The sequence below is a fragment of the Bradysia coprophila genome, chromosome X (genome assembly GCF_014529535.1).
Source record: "Bradysia coprophila strain Holo2 chromosome X, BU_Bcop_v1, whole genome shotgun sequence".
NCBI lineage: Eukaryota > Metazoa > Arthropoda > Insecta > Diptera > Sciaridae > Bradysia > Bradysia coprophila.
The window spans coordinates 8,441,803-8,457,517 of NC_050737.1; the positions used below are offsets into that span (position 1 = coordinate 8,441,803).

The 15,715-nt window shown below is 36.1% G+C and overlaps 2 protein-coding genes and 2 long non-coding RNA genes across 4 annotated transcripts; 2 read left to right on the forward strand and 2 right to left on the reverse strand.

The window, feature by feature from the left end:
- Positions 1–1,313: 1,313 nt before the first annotated feature.
- On the forward strand, positions 1,314–1,922 carry LOC119080232. Its single transcript, XR_005088294.1, has 3 exons — positions 1,314–1,484; positions 1,546–1,614; positions 1,672–1,922. It is a non-coding gene; the product is annotated as an uncharacterized LOC119080232 (long non-coding RNA).
- Positions 1,923–4,316: 2,394 nt separating this feature from the next.
- LOC119080237 lies at positions 4,317–4,791 on the forward strand. Its single transcript, XR_005088296.1, has 3 exons — positions 4,317–4,455; positions 4,510–4,578; positions 4,643–4,791. It is a non-coding gene; the product is annotated as an uncharacterized LOC119080237 (long non-coding RNA).
- Positions 4,792–6,077: 1,286 nt separating this feature from the next.
- Positions 6,078–6,972, reverse strand: LOC119085690 (juvenile hormone acid O-methyltransferase-like). Its single transcript, XM_037196136.1, has 3 exons — positions 6,888–6,972; positions 6,314–6,772; positions 6,078–6,262 (listed from the first exon to the last, which is right to left on the reverse strand). Exons 1-3 carry the CDS (start codon positions 6,970–6,972, stop codon positions 6,078–6,080), a joined length of 729 nt encoding a protein of 242 aa, XP_037052031.1.
- A 4,887-nt stretch (positions 6,973–11,859) lies between these two features.
- On the reverse strand, positions 11,860–15,715 carry LOC119080223 (sensory neuron membrane protein 1-like). The gene is made up of 7 exons (XM_037188470.1): positions 15,366–15,715; positions 14,560–14,707; positions 13,136–13,396; positions 12,761–13,060; positions 12,508–12,702; positions 12,266–12,444; positions 11,860–12,203 (listed from the first exon to the last, which is right to left on the reverse strand). The coding sequence occupies exons 1-7, from the start codon at positions 15,653–15,655 to the stop codon at positions 11,972–11,974; spliced, it is 1,605 nt and encodes a 534-aa protein (XP_037044365.1). The 5' UTR covers positions 15,656–15,715; the 3' UTR covers positions 11,860–11,971.

Genomic DNA, 15,715 nt, shown 5'->3' on the forward strand with positions numbered 1-15,715 from the left:
GTAGAAACAAATCCTAATTTGGTTATACCTATGGACTTTCCTAGTGCATGTGCATTAGCATTACACATTTGCAAATATCCGTCATATGGTGTGTTCTTGACGAATCTACAATATAAAAAAACTGTTCCACTAAAAAATCCTTGTTTTCAGAGTACGTGATTTATAAGGTGGGAGAAGAATGCTTTCCCTTGGAACTACATTGACTTCTTAAATGAAAATTCGTAAATGTGAACTTGCTTGCTCCAATAAAAAATTTCTCTTCAAAGAATTATTTTACTGACTTGTTCGTTTCGCAACAATCATGGTATCGACACAAAGCTAAATTATATCCTAATTGAAAAACTGCGAAAAAATGATAAATTTTCGATGATAATTTCGTATCCGCGTCATTTCCGGAAAAAGTGTGTCAGGAAGTGAGTTGGCTTTGAGTACAAATAATAAATGTTAGTGTTGGTCTTACTTTACTTACTTAGCAGCCTTTGTCAAACCAAGGTTGTTTTGGCTGACTCTGCTAACTTGCTCCACTCGGCCAGACTCCTCCAATCCACAACCACCAAAGATCTAGTATATTTGACCACAGAGTCTATCCATCTCTTTCGTGGTCGCCCCCTCGGTCTACGCCCTTCAAATTTTCTGTCTAGGGCTTTTCCCAAAAATGTTGGACAATTCCATATTCGTTCGTCTCCAACCACCTGCTGGTCCATGTACTGGTCCAAATATCGATCTTAAGATTCTCTTTCGAAGCAGTTCAGCATCTTCTCTTGTTTGGATGTAATGGACCACGTCTCACAACCATACATGACGATGGGCCGAACTACAGTTTTATAGAGGTGAAGTTTTGTTGCACGGGATACAAGTGATCTTTTGAACAGGTGTTTCAGTGCATAAAAGCTTCTGCTTCCTTGCGTAATTTTCATTCTGATCTCATCCTATATATCACTCATTACGTTTTTGTGGTTGTCTAACTCCGAGAAAACGCAATAGATCCGCAAAGACTAGCAAAAATCAGGTTTCGAGCAGTGAAATTTCGCTTTATTGTGACAATTACAATCGAATGTTTGTAGTGTTGAAATTATTTACCAGCATTCATGCTGATCCACCCAAAATTGCTCTTCCTTTTTTTGTGATCCGCTGAACATTACCGTTATACCTTCAGTTTATATACACTTTGCATGTAGCAAAGAGCGTGTCAGAAATACATAAGTCAACATCACCAAAGGCTCTATATACCTTAGAATTTTCGCTATTTTTATCACTGCGCTTTAGCCTTTGTACAGAAGACTTTGACATCACTAACGAACAATTCAGATCAAGTTGCTCTTGTGAATTTAAATCATCGAAACATCAATTTTATTAACATTTTACACAATTTCTCATCATTGCCCAGAAACGAGATAAATTGTTACTAAAATGAACTCTTCTTGCGAGAATTACTCGGATTGTGAATGGTTTCAAGATTGCGGTCCCAGACACAGATGCAGAATGTGAGGGTTCAAAATGATTCAATTTTCGACAGTTAACTTTAATAATTTTTACTCAATGTAGTTCCCAATGGCACTTTTTATATTTGGCCCTCGGTATGCTATCCATTATGATCATTTTGGATTCCCTTTGGTAATAATGTAGAAAAAAAAGAACTCAGGATCAGAATCATCTTTTAAAATTTTGCAGGATCATCTATGACTACAAGAAAAATGGGACGTTCCTACCACTCTTACGGTTTGGACGACGACTGCGTCGACTGCATCGGATCTGAGAATTCTATGACTAGTTAACACGATTCCATTTGTTCATGGATTACGTTTGGCGTTAAGTAATTAATAGAAAAATTCAAGTTTGTAAATTTTATTGTAAAACGTGAATTAGGAATGTGTCTTTTACCTCAGTAAAATTTAAAATTCAACTGACCTAAGGCCAAAATCTGAAAATATTACTTTTTAAATGACTCCACTAACTTCACAGTCACAATCTGTAACAATTATTGTCCTTACTATTAATCTCGTCTGGTTACTTCGACGATAGTATTCTCTGATTTCTAGCAGTCTTTAAACAATGATTTTTGTTTTCCAACTATAAAAAGCGTTTAGACAAAAAACATTCGGACAAATCAGAATGAAAAGTAAAGTTTAAAAAAAATAGGGATAAAACGACTCAATATAGGCCGAGGGCCCTTATGCATATCAGTCCCTCATAAGGTCGCGGTTTGAAACCTATGTGAAAGAGTACGTATCCAATACCAAAAACATTTGTTCTACAACTTTCTTGGGCCCTAACGAAGGTAGGTCTAGTGTTAAAATAGGCCGTCATATATTTTAGAAAATCTAAGTTAGTGCCATTGAAGCATCTACGATTTTATTAGAATTTTCAAGTTTTGAAATACTTTTATGTAGTGCGCATATATTTATTTCGTGTGCGTAAGTATTCATTCGATGAAAGCGTGAAATCGCTACAGTGCATAAAATCTTGTTGCTCACTTGCCTATGTGTCTAAACCGGAATTTCAGCTTCGTCTTGGGTTGACAATTTTCATATCTATTGCGTAAAATTTTTATTTAGGCGTATGTTAGCAAAATAGCTATTCGGACATTCATATTATATTACCGTGCATAAGCATGTAAAATGTGTTACGTCACTGCTTGTAAATGCTTGTTTAGGCAAGTGTGAGGTTTGCGGAACGAGCCGAAGGCGACAAACAGTGACGATTATTAGGCTATAAACCTCCCTGTCGGCAAAATAAAAATCTCCAAACAAGGACGTAAGGAAGTTTGTATTTAGAGCCGATGGCGAGTGAATAAGCAAATTTTAGCGCAGGTACGTATTATATTTCATTCAAAAACGTTAGGTAAAGTTTAATTTACTTTACGGAGAGAAAACTTTACCTCAAGTTTTTGAAAATACCTTACGGCAATGGGGCAAATGATGGAAATGGTATTTCTTATGTGTTTGCTGATCTTGACTACGCCTAGATCGGTAAATCTTACACAAGAAGTACCATTTCCATCTTTTGCCCCATTGTTAAGTAATGAACTATTTAGGGATGGGAGACCACGGTGGGGTTGAACAAAACTTAAATAGAGTCGCGACACCACCTCTGATTTTTTTTAATATTCTTATTGAGGGACTCGAGTACTATAAGGAACCACATTCAGTTCGCAAAATTTTCCAGCCGTTTCGGAGAACCGGCACTCATGGCCGTGCGGGACCGACGAGTCAATTTGAATACAGATTGTTATCGCAACGGATAGACCACGTAGCTACAGCCAGCTAAAGTCGAAAATTCGACATCTTTGAATGGTGATATTTCCAAGACGAAGAAATATTGAAACTCTTTGAATGGCGATATTGGTAGAGGATTCCATGCTCTATTAAACGCCGAGAATGGATTTTACAAAATTTGTCTGAATTGTACAATATTTGAAAAATTTTATTTTCACCATCCTCGGCGAAACTAGGACTCATCTGCAATAGACAGGTTGACCCTTTCTGCAACAAAACAATAATGCCTGATCAGCCTGCAGTCTAAGCTTTACAACGATACCACACTCGCCATACCAGCCTCACAACAAGTATCTGTTGCGACATTTTGTTTGCAGCAAGGTCACTCTACGACGAAATTTTCAATTTATCATCTATCTTCAAGTGCCAGTTCCCTTAGGATGAGTGGAATTGTTATGCATTCTTCATAAATAAGTGGTTCAAGTTATTTGCAGCAATTCTTACATTAATTACGTGTATCTGGAGTCGATTAAAGCTGATTTCGCTAGCCATTAGAGGAAATTTACCCTAAAAATATGTGGAAATCAGCTTTAACCGACTCCAGATACACGTAATTAATGTAAGAATTGCTGCAAATAACTTGAACCACTTATTTATGAAGAATGCATAACAATTCCACTCATCCTAAGGGAACTGGCACTTGAAGATAGATGATAAATTGAAAATTTCGTTCAACATTCAAATTGACTCGTCGGTCCCGCACGGCCATGAGTGCCGGTTCTCCGAAACGGCTGGAAAATTTTGCGAACTGAATGTGGTTCCTTATAGTACTCGAGTCCCTCAATAAGAATATTAAAAAAAATCAGAGGTGGTGTCGCGACTCTATTTAAGTTTTGTTCAATCCCACCGTGAGACGTTCAAATTATCGATATTATCAATTGAAAGTAATTATCGATAATCTATTAATTATATACCATTATCAATATTATCGTTCGGTACTTTTGAAAACCGAAATGGCAAAATTTTTAACTTTGTTTTTATACTTTTATAATTTTGACTACGCTGACAGATTATAATAAATTAAGATCGAAGTAAGGTATTGAAGTATTATGACATTCAATTTGTGTTCAATCAAAATGGAGTTTCCAGGCATTGGTTTTAACGATGATTATAACTACTGTAATGAAACTTTCATTTGCAACGAATTCTATCAATCTTGTGTCGACAATCAATGCCAAGTGTAGGCGACAATTTCAATCATAAATTGCTGGTCCAATACAATATTTAATTTCAGCTCAATTTCGAGTTTGATGACAACGAGTTTCATCATTTTTTTTACAATGTTATCGGCGATATTTATTTGGTAAGGTCAATCTTAAATAAGAGATGCAAATGAAAATCCACAAATATTCTTGAAAATGTTGAAGGTTGCTGTTGATTAGACGATTGATTGGCATTTGGCTTGGTGTGGACATGAGTAACAGAAATTGCTGCTTAATTGAGACATCGGAAAAATCAGAAACAACTTAAATTACTGGTTTACAAATACAAATGAATAAAACATTTTTGGCTTGCATCAACTTGTTCAACTCATTAGACCCGTACGAAGAACTGGGGTCTTATAGGTTTACGCATACGTTTGTAACACGTCGAATTGGACTCCCTGAGTAAGGGGAAACCTATTGTGGTTGTCTAGAGATGCCAAATCCGCGAAAAACAAATGTCCGTCTGTTCGTCTGCACGATAACTTGAGTAAAACGCATCCGATTTTTAAAATTCTTTTTTTTCCCGTTTGGTAATGTCAAAATACAGGCTAAGTTCGAAGATGAGTGATTTTGGATCGACCCCTCCTGAGCTGGGGCCCAATAAGTGCTTTACGGTTTTTCGAAGATATCTCCGGACATTTAAACGTTAAACTTGTAAGTGATACGTCAAATAAAAGGTATTTACAATACCGATCGACAAAAAAAAAGTTTATGGAAATCGGATGACCGACTCGTGAGTTAGACCCCTTGGTGTGGAACAGGCACAGGGCGGCAAGCAGTTTTTGCTTGTAGGTCGGCCACATTTGAACATATTTCGTCTGTTTTAACTTTATTAGATAGGTATTGGAATTTTTTTTTATGAAATTATGTTCTCCGGAGCGTGAGCTAGGTCTCTTGGAGTGAGCTCTTATCTGGCTACTCGGAAGTACAGTGAACGTGGTGTATTTTGACAATATCTCGAGTAAATTTTGACCGAATTTCATGAATTTTTTTTTTGTTTGAAAGGTATTAACGAATGTAAAGCGTCGGTACTATTTCCGGTCTCCTAACAAAATGGCTGCCGGCGGCCATATTGGATTTTAGTAAAATAGAAATATCTTGGGAAAAATGATACTAAGAGAGTTTCTGTTAACATGGAAATAATTTGTTATGTGTGTGGGGTTTCAGGGATTCCATATACGGACATCTATATATACCTATATACAGCTATATTGAGCTATATACATGCATATAGAGCTATATAATAGCATATATTTATCTGTGAAATGTTTATTTATAGTGAAATATAGTTAAATATAGCGGTAAATAGCTGTTTAAATAGGAATTTATGAAATTTGTCTTCGTACGGGGCTGTCTATATTGCCTCCGGCAATTTAGTTGTATATGATAACAAGGCAAAGAGTGGATAATGTAAGTGATTTTAAAGGGAGAATAGTTTTTCAGCAGAGAAGAAAATGAAGTAAGAGAAATGAAGAGTTTCGCATTAAAGGCTTTTGATACGAATAGGTGTTTCGTACGGGTCGGCGTTAGCTATGTTTTTTTATTGGTTTGACTTAATTCTTAAACAATAGCAAGTTAAATTAAAATTTGTTGCAAACTATTTTCTGGCATATGCAACCATCAGTTTGTAGGGTGGAGCGATTCGGCACAATTCACTGTTCCCATAGAAATCATCTCGTACGACATGATTTTGAACAAAGTTTTGCAGCAGATCTTCAAGATATGTTTCTTGATTTTGTATGGGAATGCGATCAATAAATGGATTAACCGAACGCAATATATCTGGAAATAAAATTAGAATTTTTCATAATCTGTAGACAAAATTTTTCTTACTTCTTGCTATTTCAACACCATTAAAGACGTAGCACTTTTCCCGTGCTTCCACTCTGCACTCTCTGAATCCGGCATCAGTCAAATGATTCCGGAAATCTGCGGCTGGATCGTTCGAATATTGATACGGTGAAATGTATTCATCGGCATCATCCATATACTCGGACCATCTGTCATCGAACGACTGCTTCTTATAATAATCGTACATGGGATGCTGTGCAAGGAACACTACCAACATGTCACCACCAGGTTTTAGTAATTTGTATAAATTTCTGGCAGCAATTTGTTGATCATGAATCCACATCAGACAATAGAACGAGGTGATGTGATCGAAGTCCATCCCTTTCATTGTGGATTGCAATTCACGATCAATGCTCAAATCGAATTGTTCGAATGACATCTTCGGTTGGCTATGTTTATTGCGTGCATAATTCACCATTTCCGCGGATAAGTCACATCCAACTAAGCTCGCAAAATTTTCCGGCAGAATCGGTAGAATCAAATCCTTTGTTACGTCGCCACTGCCGCAACCAACATCGAGCATTGTATCATGTCCGTCTGATCACCATTTCCATACAGCCGGCCGAAAATTCGTTGAGCACTTCCTGAGCATCGCTCCGTTGTAAGCCATTCGAGTTTTGGTATAAAATCGGTTTATTCATTGCAATGGTCTACCAACGAACATTACGGTGATTTTTAAAGTTTTTTTAAAAAATTATACTTTCAGTGTCACCAATAGTCAAATACACTTTGAAATTTGAGAATGTTCTATTTCAAAATTATTAACACAAATTCACAACGGATTGTGACTAGAGGTGTGCGCCGGTCAAAAATTCTCGGCGGCGGCTAGCCGAGTGTAGATGTGTCGGCGGCGGCGCGCCGAAAACGATATTTCTCGGCGGCTCGGCTCGGCTCAGCCGCGGCGCGCCGATATATTTTGAATAATTTAAAAAAATTCTAAAAATTCATAGAAAAGTCAATGTTTTTACAGTTACTCATAAGAATACCTACTTCATTTCTAATCTAATACAAGAATTATGAGTTCCTGTGAACTCTGGTGTAAAACCAACAAAGTTTAATTTTTATTTAGTGAAACATACTAGACATCAAAATCTGAAGTGAAAGCATTTTTGCTCATAATGTCCACAGCTGGGCTTGAACTAGCAACCTCTGGTTTATAAATCCAGCGCCTATCCAACTCGACTAACTTCATTTCTTTCAAATTTTGAATCTTTGAAAATTTAATTCGAAGATACCAATAAACTGGGGTTGCTAATAGTCGAAAGAACAACGAAACTTCTAAAGTTCGTTGTTAAAATCTAATTACTTTAGTACGACTCGAGTTTATTTTTCATAAAATGCAGAGGGATGGTCCATAAAGTACGTAACTCGAAAGAGTCACAGGTAGGTCTGGACATATTGTTACAGATAGTGCAAAATATTTAGAACTATATGGAAACGTAATTACGAGATATAATGATAAGTCTGGAACAGGGCCTACTTTTTGGAAACTAATTTCTTGAATTTCTTGAAATTTCTCGAATTTCTTAAAATTTCTCGAATTCGAGAAATTCGAGAAACTTCAAAAAACTCGAGAAATTAGTTTCTTGAAATTTCTTGAATTTCTCGATTTTCTCTAAAAGTTTCTAAAAAGTAGGCCCTGGTCTGGAAAATGCAGATTTTGTTGATCGCCCCAGAGCTTTAAAAAGTTTAGTTTAATTTACAATCCAATCGACGTTATTCATTCCACATACGATTTACACGTTATAATACATACGCAAATGTCATAAATTTGGAAATGCATGTGGAATGAATAGCGCCGATTGGATTGTAAAAGTTACTTCTTATAATTCCGAGACTGTCCTATGACTAGAGAGTAAAAAAAAACTCTTCTTGAAATGCAAGGTGAGGTAAGAGTCGACTAAAATTTCTTTTTAAAAAATAAAAATTCAACACAAGATATTTGTAATATGACATTAAGGCAGATTGCGATTTTAATTTAATTTAGTTTTAAGTTGACGTAAAACGAGGAAATTATAAGGAATTTTTCCATACAAATTTTATTGTCAATCGACTTATAAATCGAATGTTTTACGTCAAATTATAATAATAAGTAAAAATCGCAATTTTCTTATCATTCCACGCGCTTTCTCAGAAGGAAGTTTACGTTAAACATACATGATGTTTTACAGCACTGATCGAACCGTTTTATATCGATGAAATATTCCATATACCTAAACAATAATAGAAATTATGCTTTTGAAAGACATTAAGTGTTAAGAACGAAGATTTGCGATTGCTATCATTCAAAGAAACGCTAAGCTCCATCGGAGAAATTGAAAATCGTGATATTTAGTTGAATGAGGCCCTAAACTTATTTTGTTGTCCAGCCGATGAAAACAGTCGGCGGCTGGCGGCGGCTGATGTCATATTTTTGTATAGGCGGCGGCGCTCGACTGAGTACCTCCAGCCGGCGGCGCGCCGGCTGAACTAGGCGGCGCACATCTCTAATTGTGACTTGAGTTCGTTCTACGATTCGAATTTTTATATTGATTGATCCAACAACCAGCTAGGTATTAGGTAGGCACGCACGCTGTAGTCATATAATGAAACACTAAAAAAATACATATTGAAACGGTGTAGAACGTAGAACTCGCTGTAGAGTCACAATTTTTTTCGTCTTCTGAAAACAAGTTACAAAAATAAAAAATCACTTTTTTTATATTCATGTTTTAGTCATTTATAAGATAAGTCTGATAAATTTTACCGAGAAGAACAATGCTAGTTTTGTATAAATACTTTGTCGTATTTATAGTTGGATTAAGAGTTATATCGAGAAATATAGAAACAATTTTGGGGAAAAGAAAAACACGAGCTTGGCGATCCGGAAAGCTATGTCGCGTTGGAATCATCTTTCAGTTCTAAGGATCTTTCAGTTCTAAGTTTCTTTCATTTTTTTTTTTGATTATCTGCCTATTTAATTTATTTATTTACTCTGGAATGTATTAATGCCAAAAATTATAAAATGGTTCAAATGGTGACTGGTGAAGAAAATGACTCCGGAAATGAGCTAATCAAAATAACCGTTTCTTATAATTGAAATCGATTCAAACGCGCTATAGCTTACCTATTTAAACCAAAAATTTGGTTCAAGTTTTCGCGATATCACTCTTAAGGACTTAAGTTATTTTGATTTTTAACACCAATTAAAAATTCCAAAGAAATTATATTCAATAGCACATAAAAAATGACTATGAGATCGTTATTTAATAATTATGTCCACCCAATACACAATGACGGGAATAAATGGTAGTACAAGATATTGTACAAAGAAGTCTGATACATCTTACGTCACAATGGCACTGGCCCCACTGACCCAAAGTCAAATAATCTTTCGAAAATACGAAAACAATTGTTAGACCTCGTCCTATATTTTATTGTGTTTAGTTAATGTTTAGGTAATCGAAAGGTATTATAAGTAGCTTTCAAACGAGACCCATCTTGCTATACTTCGACCCTCTGTGGAATTTTATAACCGCTTAAAGTCAGTGGTTTAACATCCGAAAATTAATCTTAACACAAGGAGAAACAATACGAAATAATCTTCCTTATCGACTATGGCACGCTCATCACAATCTATTGTTGTAAAATTAAAAAACGTTTAACAGTAGCCTCTACCGATCACATATATTCGTTGCATCAATTATTGTGAATTGTGAAAATGAATAGAAAATTACTAGAGGAAAATTTAATGAAACTGACAAAACGTGATGAATTTTTTAAGAGAAAAAATATTGACGATTGAGGACAATTAAAAAAACGTAACCATAAACCGTGACACAATTTCTTTAATATAAAACATGTCAAACCTAAAGATACCAAGAATGGTTTAGCTTTGGCCGAAATGAGCAAGGGAGCAGTAGAAACCATTCACATGTGGAAAATGCATAATTAAAAATAAATTTAGGAAATCGTCGTCATTTGCTGTGAAATAGAAAATATTTTGGCGGCGATCAAGAAAATACTAGACGATTCACCAGGAAAACTAAGCAATCCTTCTAAATTTGTGGTAACAAAATGTTGACTTCTGGTTTGAAATTAGTATTTCTAGAAGAATATACTTTAATACCTGTAAAGCATGACATCAATGATGATTTAGTAGTAACACTAAAATACATTAGGGAGTGTGTTACAGAGACAGCCAATCGTACGAGCTAAATAAAAATGGAATTCACTACCCTTTGGAGAATGATCGAAACAAAACACAGGGCCACCGCATATAGGAAACGGATGAAACCAAGGTTCTGAAAGAACAGGTTAAGACACTTCTGAGTTGATCACGAAGGCGGTGTCACACAGATTTTGACAAACTTGCTTTTTGTTGAACACACTGATTATACAGTGTTTAAGGAGAGCGAAAGCCAGTTAAATTATTGGTCTCGGGGTCAGCTGTCAAATATTCATCAATGAAAAAAGAAATTGAGAGTTGAGCACTGGCCATACTGGGAAGTCGGGAGACACCCAATGGACGTATAAATTTTTATATGACAAAATTGAATTAGGGGCCGTCCATAAAGGACGTCCGCGATTTTTCTGGAATTTTAGACCCCCTCTCCCCCCTTGTCTGCACTTTTCCACTACACAAATGTATGGCGGTCACACTTTGGCGAACCCCCCTCACCCTCATAGTGCGGACGTCCTTTATGGGTGGTCCCTTAGTTGGTTTTTTTCAAATATAATAGGCCTTAAACGGAGCGCGTAAGGTGGCAGTGACTCCAGCCCTGACTTAAAATTAAAATAGACGCGAAGAAAAGGGGAATTCTGGAGAATTTTTGTGTTAGTACACTTCAATCAAAATTAAAGCTCAACGAAAGTCGTGCCGCGGAAGGTGTATGGTGCCATGGATAGTAGATGTCACTACCTACCCAACGACACCCATATCGACCAAGTCTATCATTGTAGTTTTTTTTAAACACTCTAAAAGTTGGAATTTTTTCCCCCTAAAATAGCTACTGCACCACATACACGAAAAATTTCGAAATGTTTAAGAATCCAACATATGCGTCCTCAACACCTCTACCAATGACCATAATTTCAGATAAATGCGTTACGTATTGTCGGTGATATGCAACAAAAACTATTTTGGCTACCCTACTGCAGACCATTTTTTCATAATTTCTAGCGTGAAAACATAATTTCTTCGAAGATTTTTTCTTGTTGCAAATGACTCAGGAAGGTCCACTGAATCATTTAACGCATAGCTTTTAAAAATCGCCGATGCTTTGTTCGAAGTTTTGGCAAATTGACTCTTAAACACTGTACAGATTGTTTGAAATGTCAACTTGACAGAAACTTTTTTTTTTCTTCAAGTTAACATTTCATACAATCTGCAATGAGTGTGTTCAACAAAATGGGTGGCTTAACCTGTTCTTTAAGAACCTTGGATGAAACAAGTGTAATCACTCTATTGACATTATATACAAAGTTAAAACGACGTATACCAGGGAGTGATTAATTGTGGCAGGGCTGAACGAATAAAACAGTATTTAGTTCTAGCAAAATTTATTACATAGTAAGACTGGTTTGCCTTACATATTTTCTTGTGAGCTAAGCGCATCTACAGTGTATCAAATGAAACAGTGTTAATATATTTCTACGGTCCTAAGATTTTTGCGAACCTTTGCCTCTAACAAACTTATTCATCACGTCATCTACAGCCTTCCTAAATCTTGTGGATCCTTGGGTCTGCTCTGGGTCGTCAGCAGACTTCACTAAAGTAACAGCAGGTAGTACCTTTAAATGCTGTTGTAGATGCGTAACCAACAGTATATTGCATCCTATTAGCCCCATCAACAACAGGATATAGCCAGTAACAACACCAGTTAGCTTGGATCTGTGAATAAAGTCAGACTAAGCGTAAACTTATACCGATTGACATATTGACACATTCATTACATGGTGCTGCCAACAACAAGACCCAAATCCATCAACGGCATTGAAAATGACTCTTCATACCACAGAAGTGGCAGCCACATATCACCCGGTAATTTACTGAACATAGGATATTCGGGGATCTTTTTTACAAGGAAATTAATTTGGAAGCGTTCGTACGCTAAAATCGGACCACTAGATAGCTGAAAAAGAGAGTGTTCTCGTTCAAACATTGAACCAGACATGACAACAGAAGAACATTATACCAAATCAAAGTAGATTCCTGATTCATGGAGTTTTGGATCAGGGTACATGCCGTTCACTTGTTGTCTTAATTTTTCATCTGCTGTACTAAAATGTGGTTGACTTAACGAAACGTAAAAATCTACACAAGCTGACAAATCCATCGTTCCTTTGTCCACACAACCGCTATACTTATTGCACTCGCAGGCTGGGTTCAACTATTAAAATAATTCGTTTGCGTGTGACATTGTTACAGAGCAGTTAATTGAAATTTACCGAAGGATCAGCCAGATCTATAAATTTGTACGCAGTGGTGATTCCTCGTTTCCTTTTCATCTTTTTAAACCGCAGCGGAAACGATTTGCACGCATTTTCTGCATGTATCCACAACACGTCGCTTTTTTCTTGAAATGGCGGAAAAAACATTTTATCCGTTCCATTGATCAAATTACACTTATAGTTCTGTTTGTAGACACTCAATAACGCTTCGCCATTAATAGCAATAACACGTCCTACGTCTTGAATATTTCTACTTCCTCGCAGCACAGTATAGCGTCCTTGTACAGTGTCGTTTATCTGCAATCAGTTTCACATACTATTTATCGAATCAATGTTAATAATGCAAAATGTGCATAGATTATTGATGCGTACATGGTCAAACCATCGATATCTGAGAACCTCCTTGTCGTTATTCACCATGCGCAGGCCCTTATGTTTTTGCAGTGCTTTACATGCTACTTTTGCGGCAATTGATGTCTGATTTCGACAATCGATTTCAATTCCCTTATCTATAAAATCCATCGCCTTCATATTTAGCAGCTTGGTAGTGGGATTCTTAAAAATATCATTGATGCTTTCGATAGCAGTTTCTGTTAAATGTGGAGCCTCTAGAACGACCTTCACCAATCCAGCCTTTAATTAAACACATAATGAACATCATTTTCTAAACTTTACAATTTCTTATGGATACTTAATGGTTAGTATAGATTGAGAATTATAAGAACATATACCGTTGGAACCCAATTTATGTTTATCTCTTAGACTAATCATACCTAGACAGGAAATTACGAACAAAATTACGTAAAATTTGTGGTCCCGACATGAAATACGTACTATTTGATAGTGTGAGTTTTTCCCAAGGTAAATAAAGTGAGGAGGTAATGCCATATATAACCGAATCAGATGTGCGGTGGCACGAAAGACACAAACGCCATCTCATCCCTTCGTTGAAAGGTAATGCCATATATAACCGATAACCGAATCAGATGTGCGCCTCACAATATTTACCTTGGTTTTTCCCTCGAGGTTTTTCCCTACTAAATTGCAAGGTTCTGAAAGAACAGGTTAAGACAACACTGAGTTGATCACGAAGGCGGTGACACACAATTGTGGTGAATATCCGATTACAATGGAAAACGCAGCATAATTGTCGATCCCATCAACGCAAAATTGCTCGCGTGTTGCTTCGGCCTTAGACCAATACTAACTCTATCAAACAAACTTCGTATCGACCTTATCACGTACAAGTATGACACTGACATTTTTAGTAATGGAGTTTTATGCCGCCCTTTTTTTTTAAAGAGCAATATCGACATCACACAAAAACATACACACAAAGTTTAAACTTCATTTCATTTATGCACTAAAATTAACACGTAGAGCACAAATTTTTCACTTTCGCATATAGAGTATAACTCTATACCTTGGCACACCGAAATGGGGACAAAAGAAATGGTTACAGTAAACAACCGATATTTTAATTCAATATTACCGATAAAAAATAATTAAAGACCTATAAACAAGCCACCAATAAAAATTAATAAAGTACAGACAAAGAAACTCCGGAGTATACCGATTCTATCGATCATGCGCTATTTCCTACTGATCATTCATTATTTTCTATCGGTAATTTATTATTTTTTATCGGTAATTTTGAATTTTCTATTGCTGGGAGAAATTTAAGCTAATAATTCTGAAATAAGATTTATGAATTAAATAAAATTTTATCACGTGAGAAATTCTCCATGGCAAAACCTTATTGAATGATTAAAATGTAAATGACAAGTCCATCTTACCGCTATCACCGTATTTAACGAGTAGATCATCTCATCGCCTGTTAATGGTAAACTTTTCGAGGGATTGAAGAAGTAAATGTTCCAATAGTTGAAACTGACGGTATCGTCAAGTTCATTGTCTTGAGAGTTAACTTTTCGCTTGTATTGACTAAAATAACAGAAATACTGTTTCAGAAAAAAAATTATAATAAACAAAGCAATTTTGTTTTGTAAATAGCTGATTTCGTGCTTGTTTCAAACTTTTTATTTTGTCAAGTGTATGGGTTGCAGTCCAAGCCGAGGGGAATCAAACAATTAATTACGTAAGCATAGGTTTTTCTAACTAAGCCCCTGGAAAAAAAGTGTAACCGCAGGTGTAATAAGACCACAGGTTGATCATGATAGTTTAACTTTGAGTAATAGACTCAAATATGAACAACACACACTCTCCAGAATCGATAGGGTACATTAATACGTTGAGGTTATTTAGTTTTAACCAACAAAAGTATAGACCATGTTTGGTAAATGTCCGGCCGGAGAGCATTTTGTAAACTCACTAATATTTACTACTTAAATTCTGAGTAGGTTGAAGATGAATCGGTCTCTAGTTCGTTGGCCAGTATTGGTTCAAAAATAAAAATCCTCAGAAGCTTTTTTAACGGAATATCATGAAAGAACGATTAGAACTGACTCAGAGTTCGTTAACTCGCTTGAATTAAGAGTTGAGGGATTCTGATGAACAATTTTCTTCATAAAATATTCAGTGGACGATAAAATTGTGATAGCGACTGTTAAAATAAGAAATCAACAGAGTAAACATAACTCACTTAAACACATACGGTCCAACCTCTTTTAATTTGGGTGTTTGCTGTCCGGCTTCAAACTCAACTGGATTGGTAATATTCCATATGTACAGCTTGTACGTCATTTTCTGTTTCGATTCATGCTTCCATCGTATGTAGTGTCCAGGCTTTGCCACATACATCCACCTTATGATTCCTTGTAGTATAACTGGTTTTGTGAATGCGAAAATTGAACCAGTTATCACAAGTCCGACGGAAATCATTAACCACTTTTTGACGGTTAGTTTTTTCGGTATTTTGTCAAGTAGCTTCATTTTTCTATTACCTCCGATCAGTGTGTTAGCACCAAGAACGTTACGAATAATAATAGAAGA

Coding starts and splice junctions, on each gene's coding strand:
- LOC119080223 (XM_037188470.1), bottom strand. CDS start 15,655: ATGAAGCTACTTGACAAAATACCGAAAAAACTAACCGTCAAAAAGTGG. Junction 13,061..13,135: donor GATATCGATGGTTTGACCAT/GTACGCATCAAT, acceptor AACTGATTGCAG/ATAAACGACACTGTACAAGG. Junction 12,445..12,507: donor CAGGAATCTACTTTGATTTG/GTATAATGTTCT, acceptor TCTCTTTTTCAG/CTATCTAGTGGTCCGATTTT.
- LOC119085690 (XM_037196136.1), bottom strand. CDS start 6,972: ATGAATAAACCGATTTTATACCAAAACTCGAATGGCTTACAACGGAGC. Junction 6,773..6,887: donor CAACGAATTTTCGGCCGGCT/GTATGGAAATGG, acceptor TTGCGAGCTTAG/TTGGATGTGACTTATCCGCG. Junction 6,263..6,313: donor TGGTGTTGAAATAGCAAGAA/GTAAGAAAAATT, acceptor TTTTATTTCCAG/ATATATTGCGTTCGGTTAAT.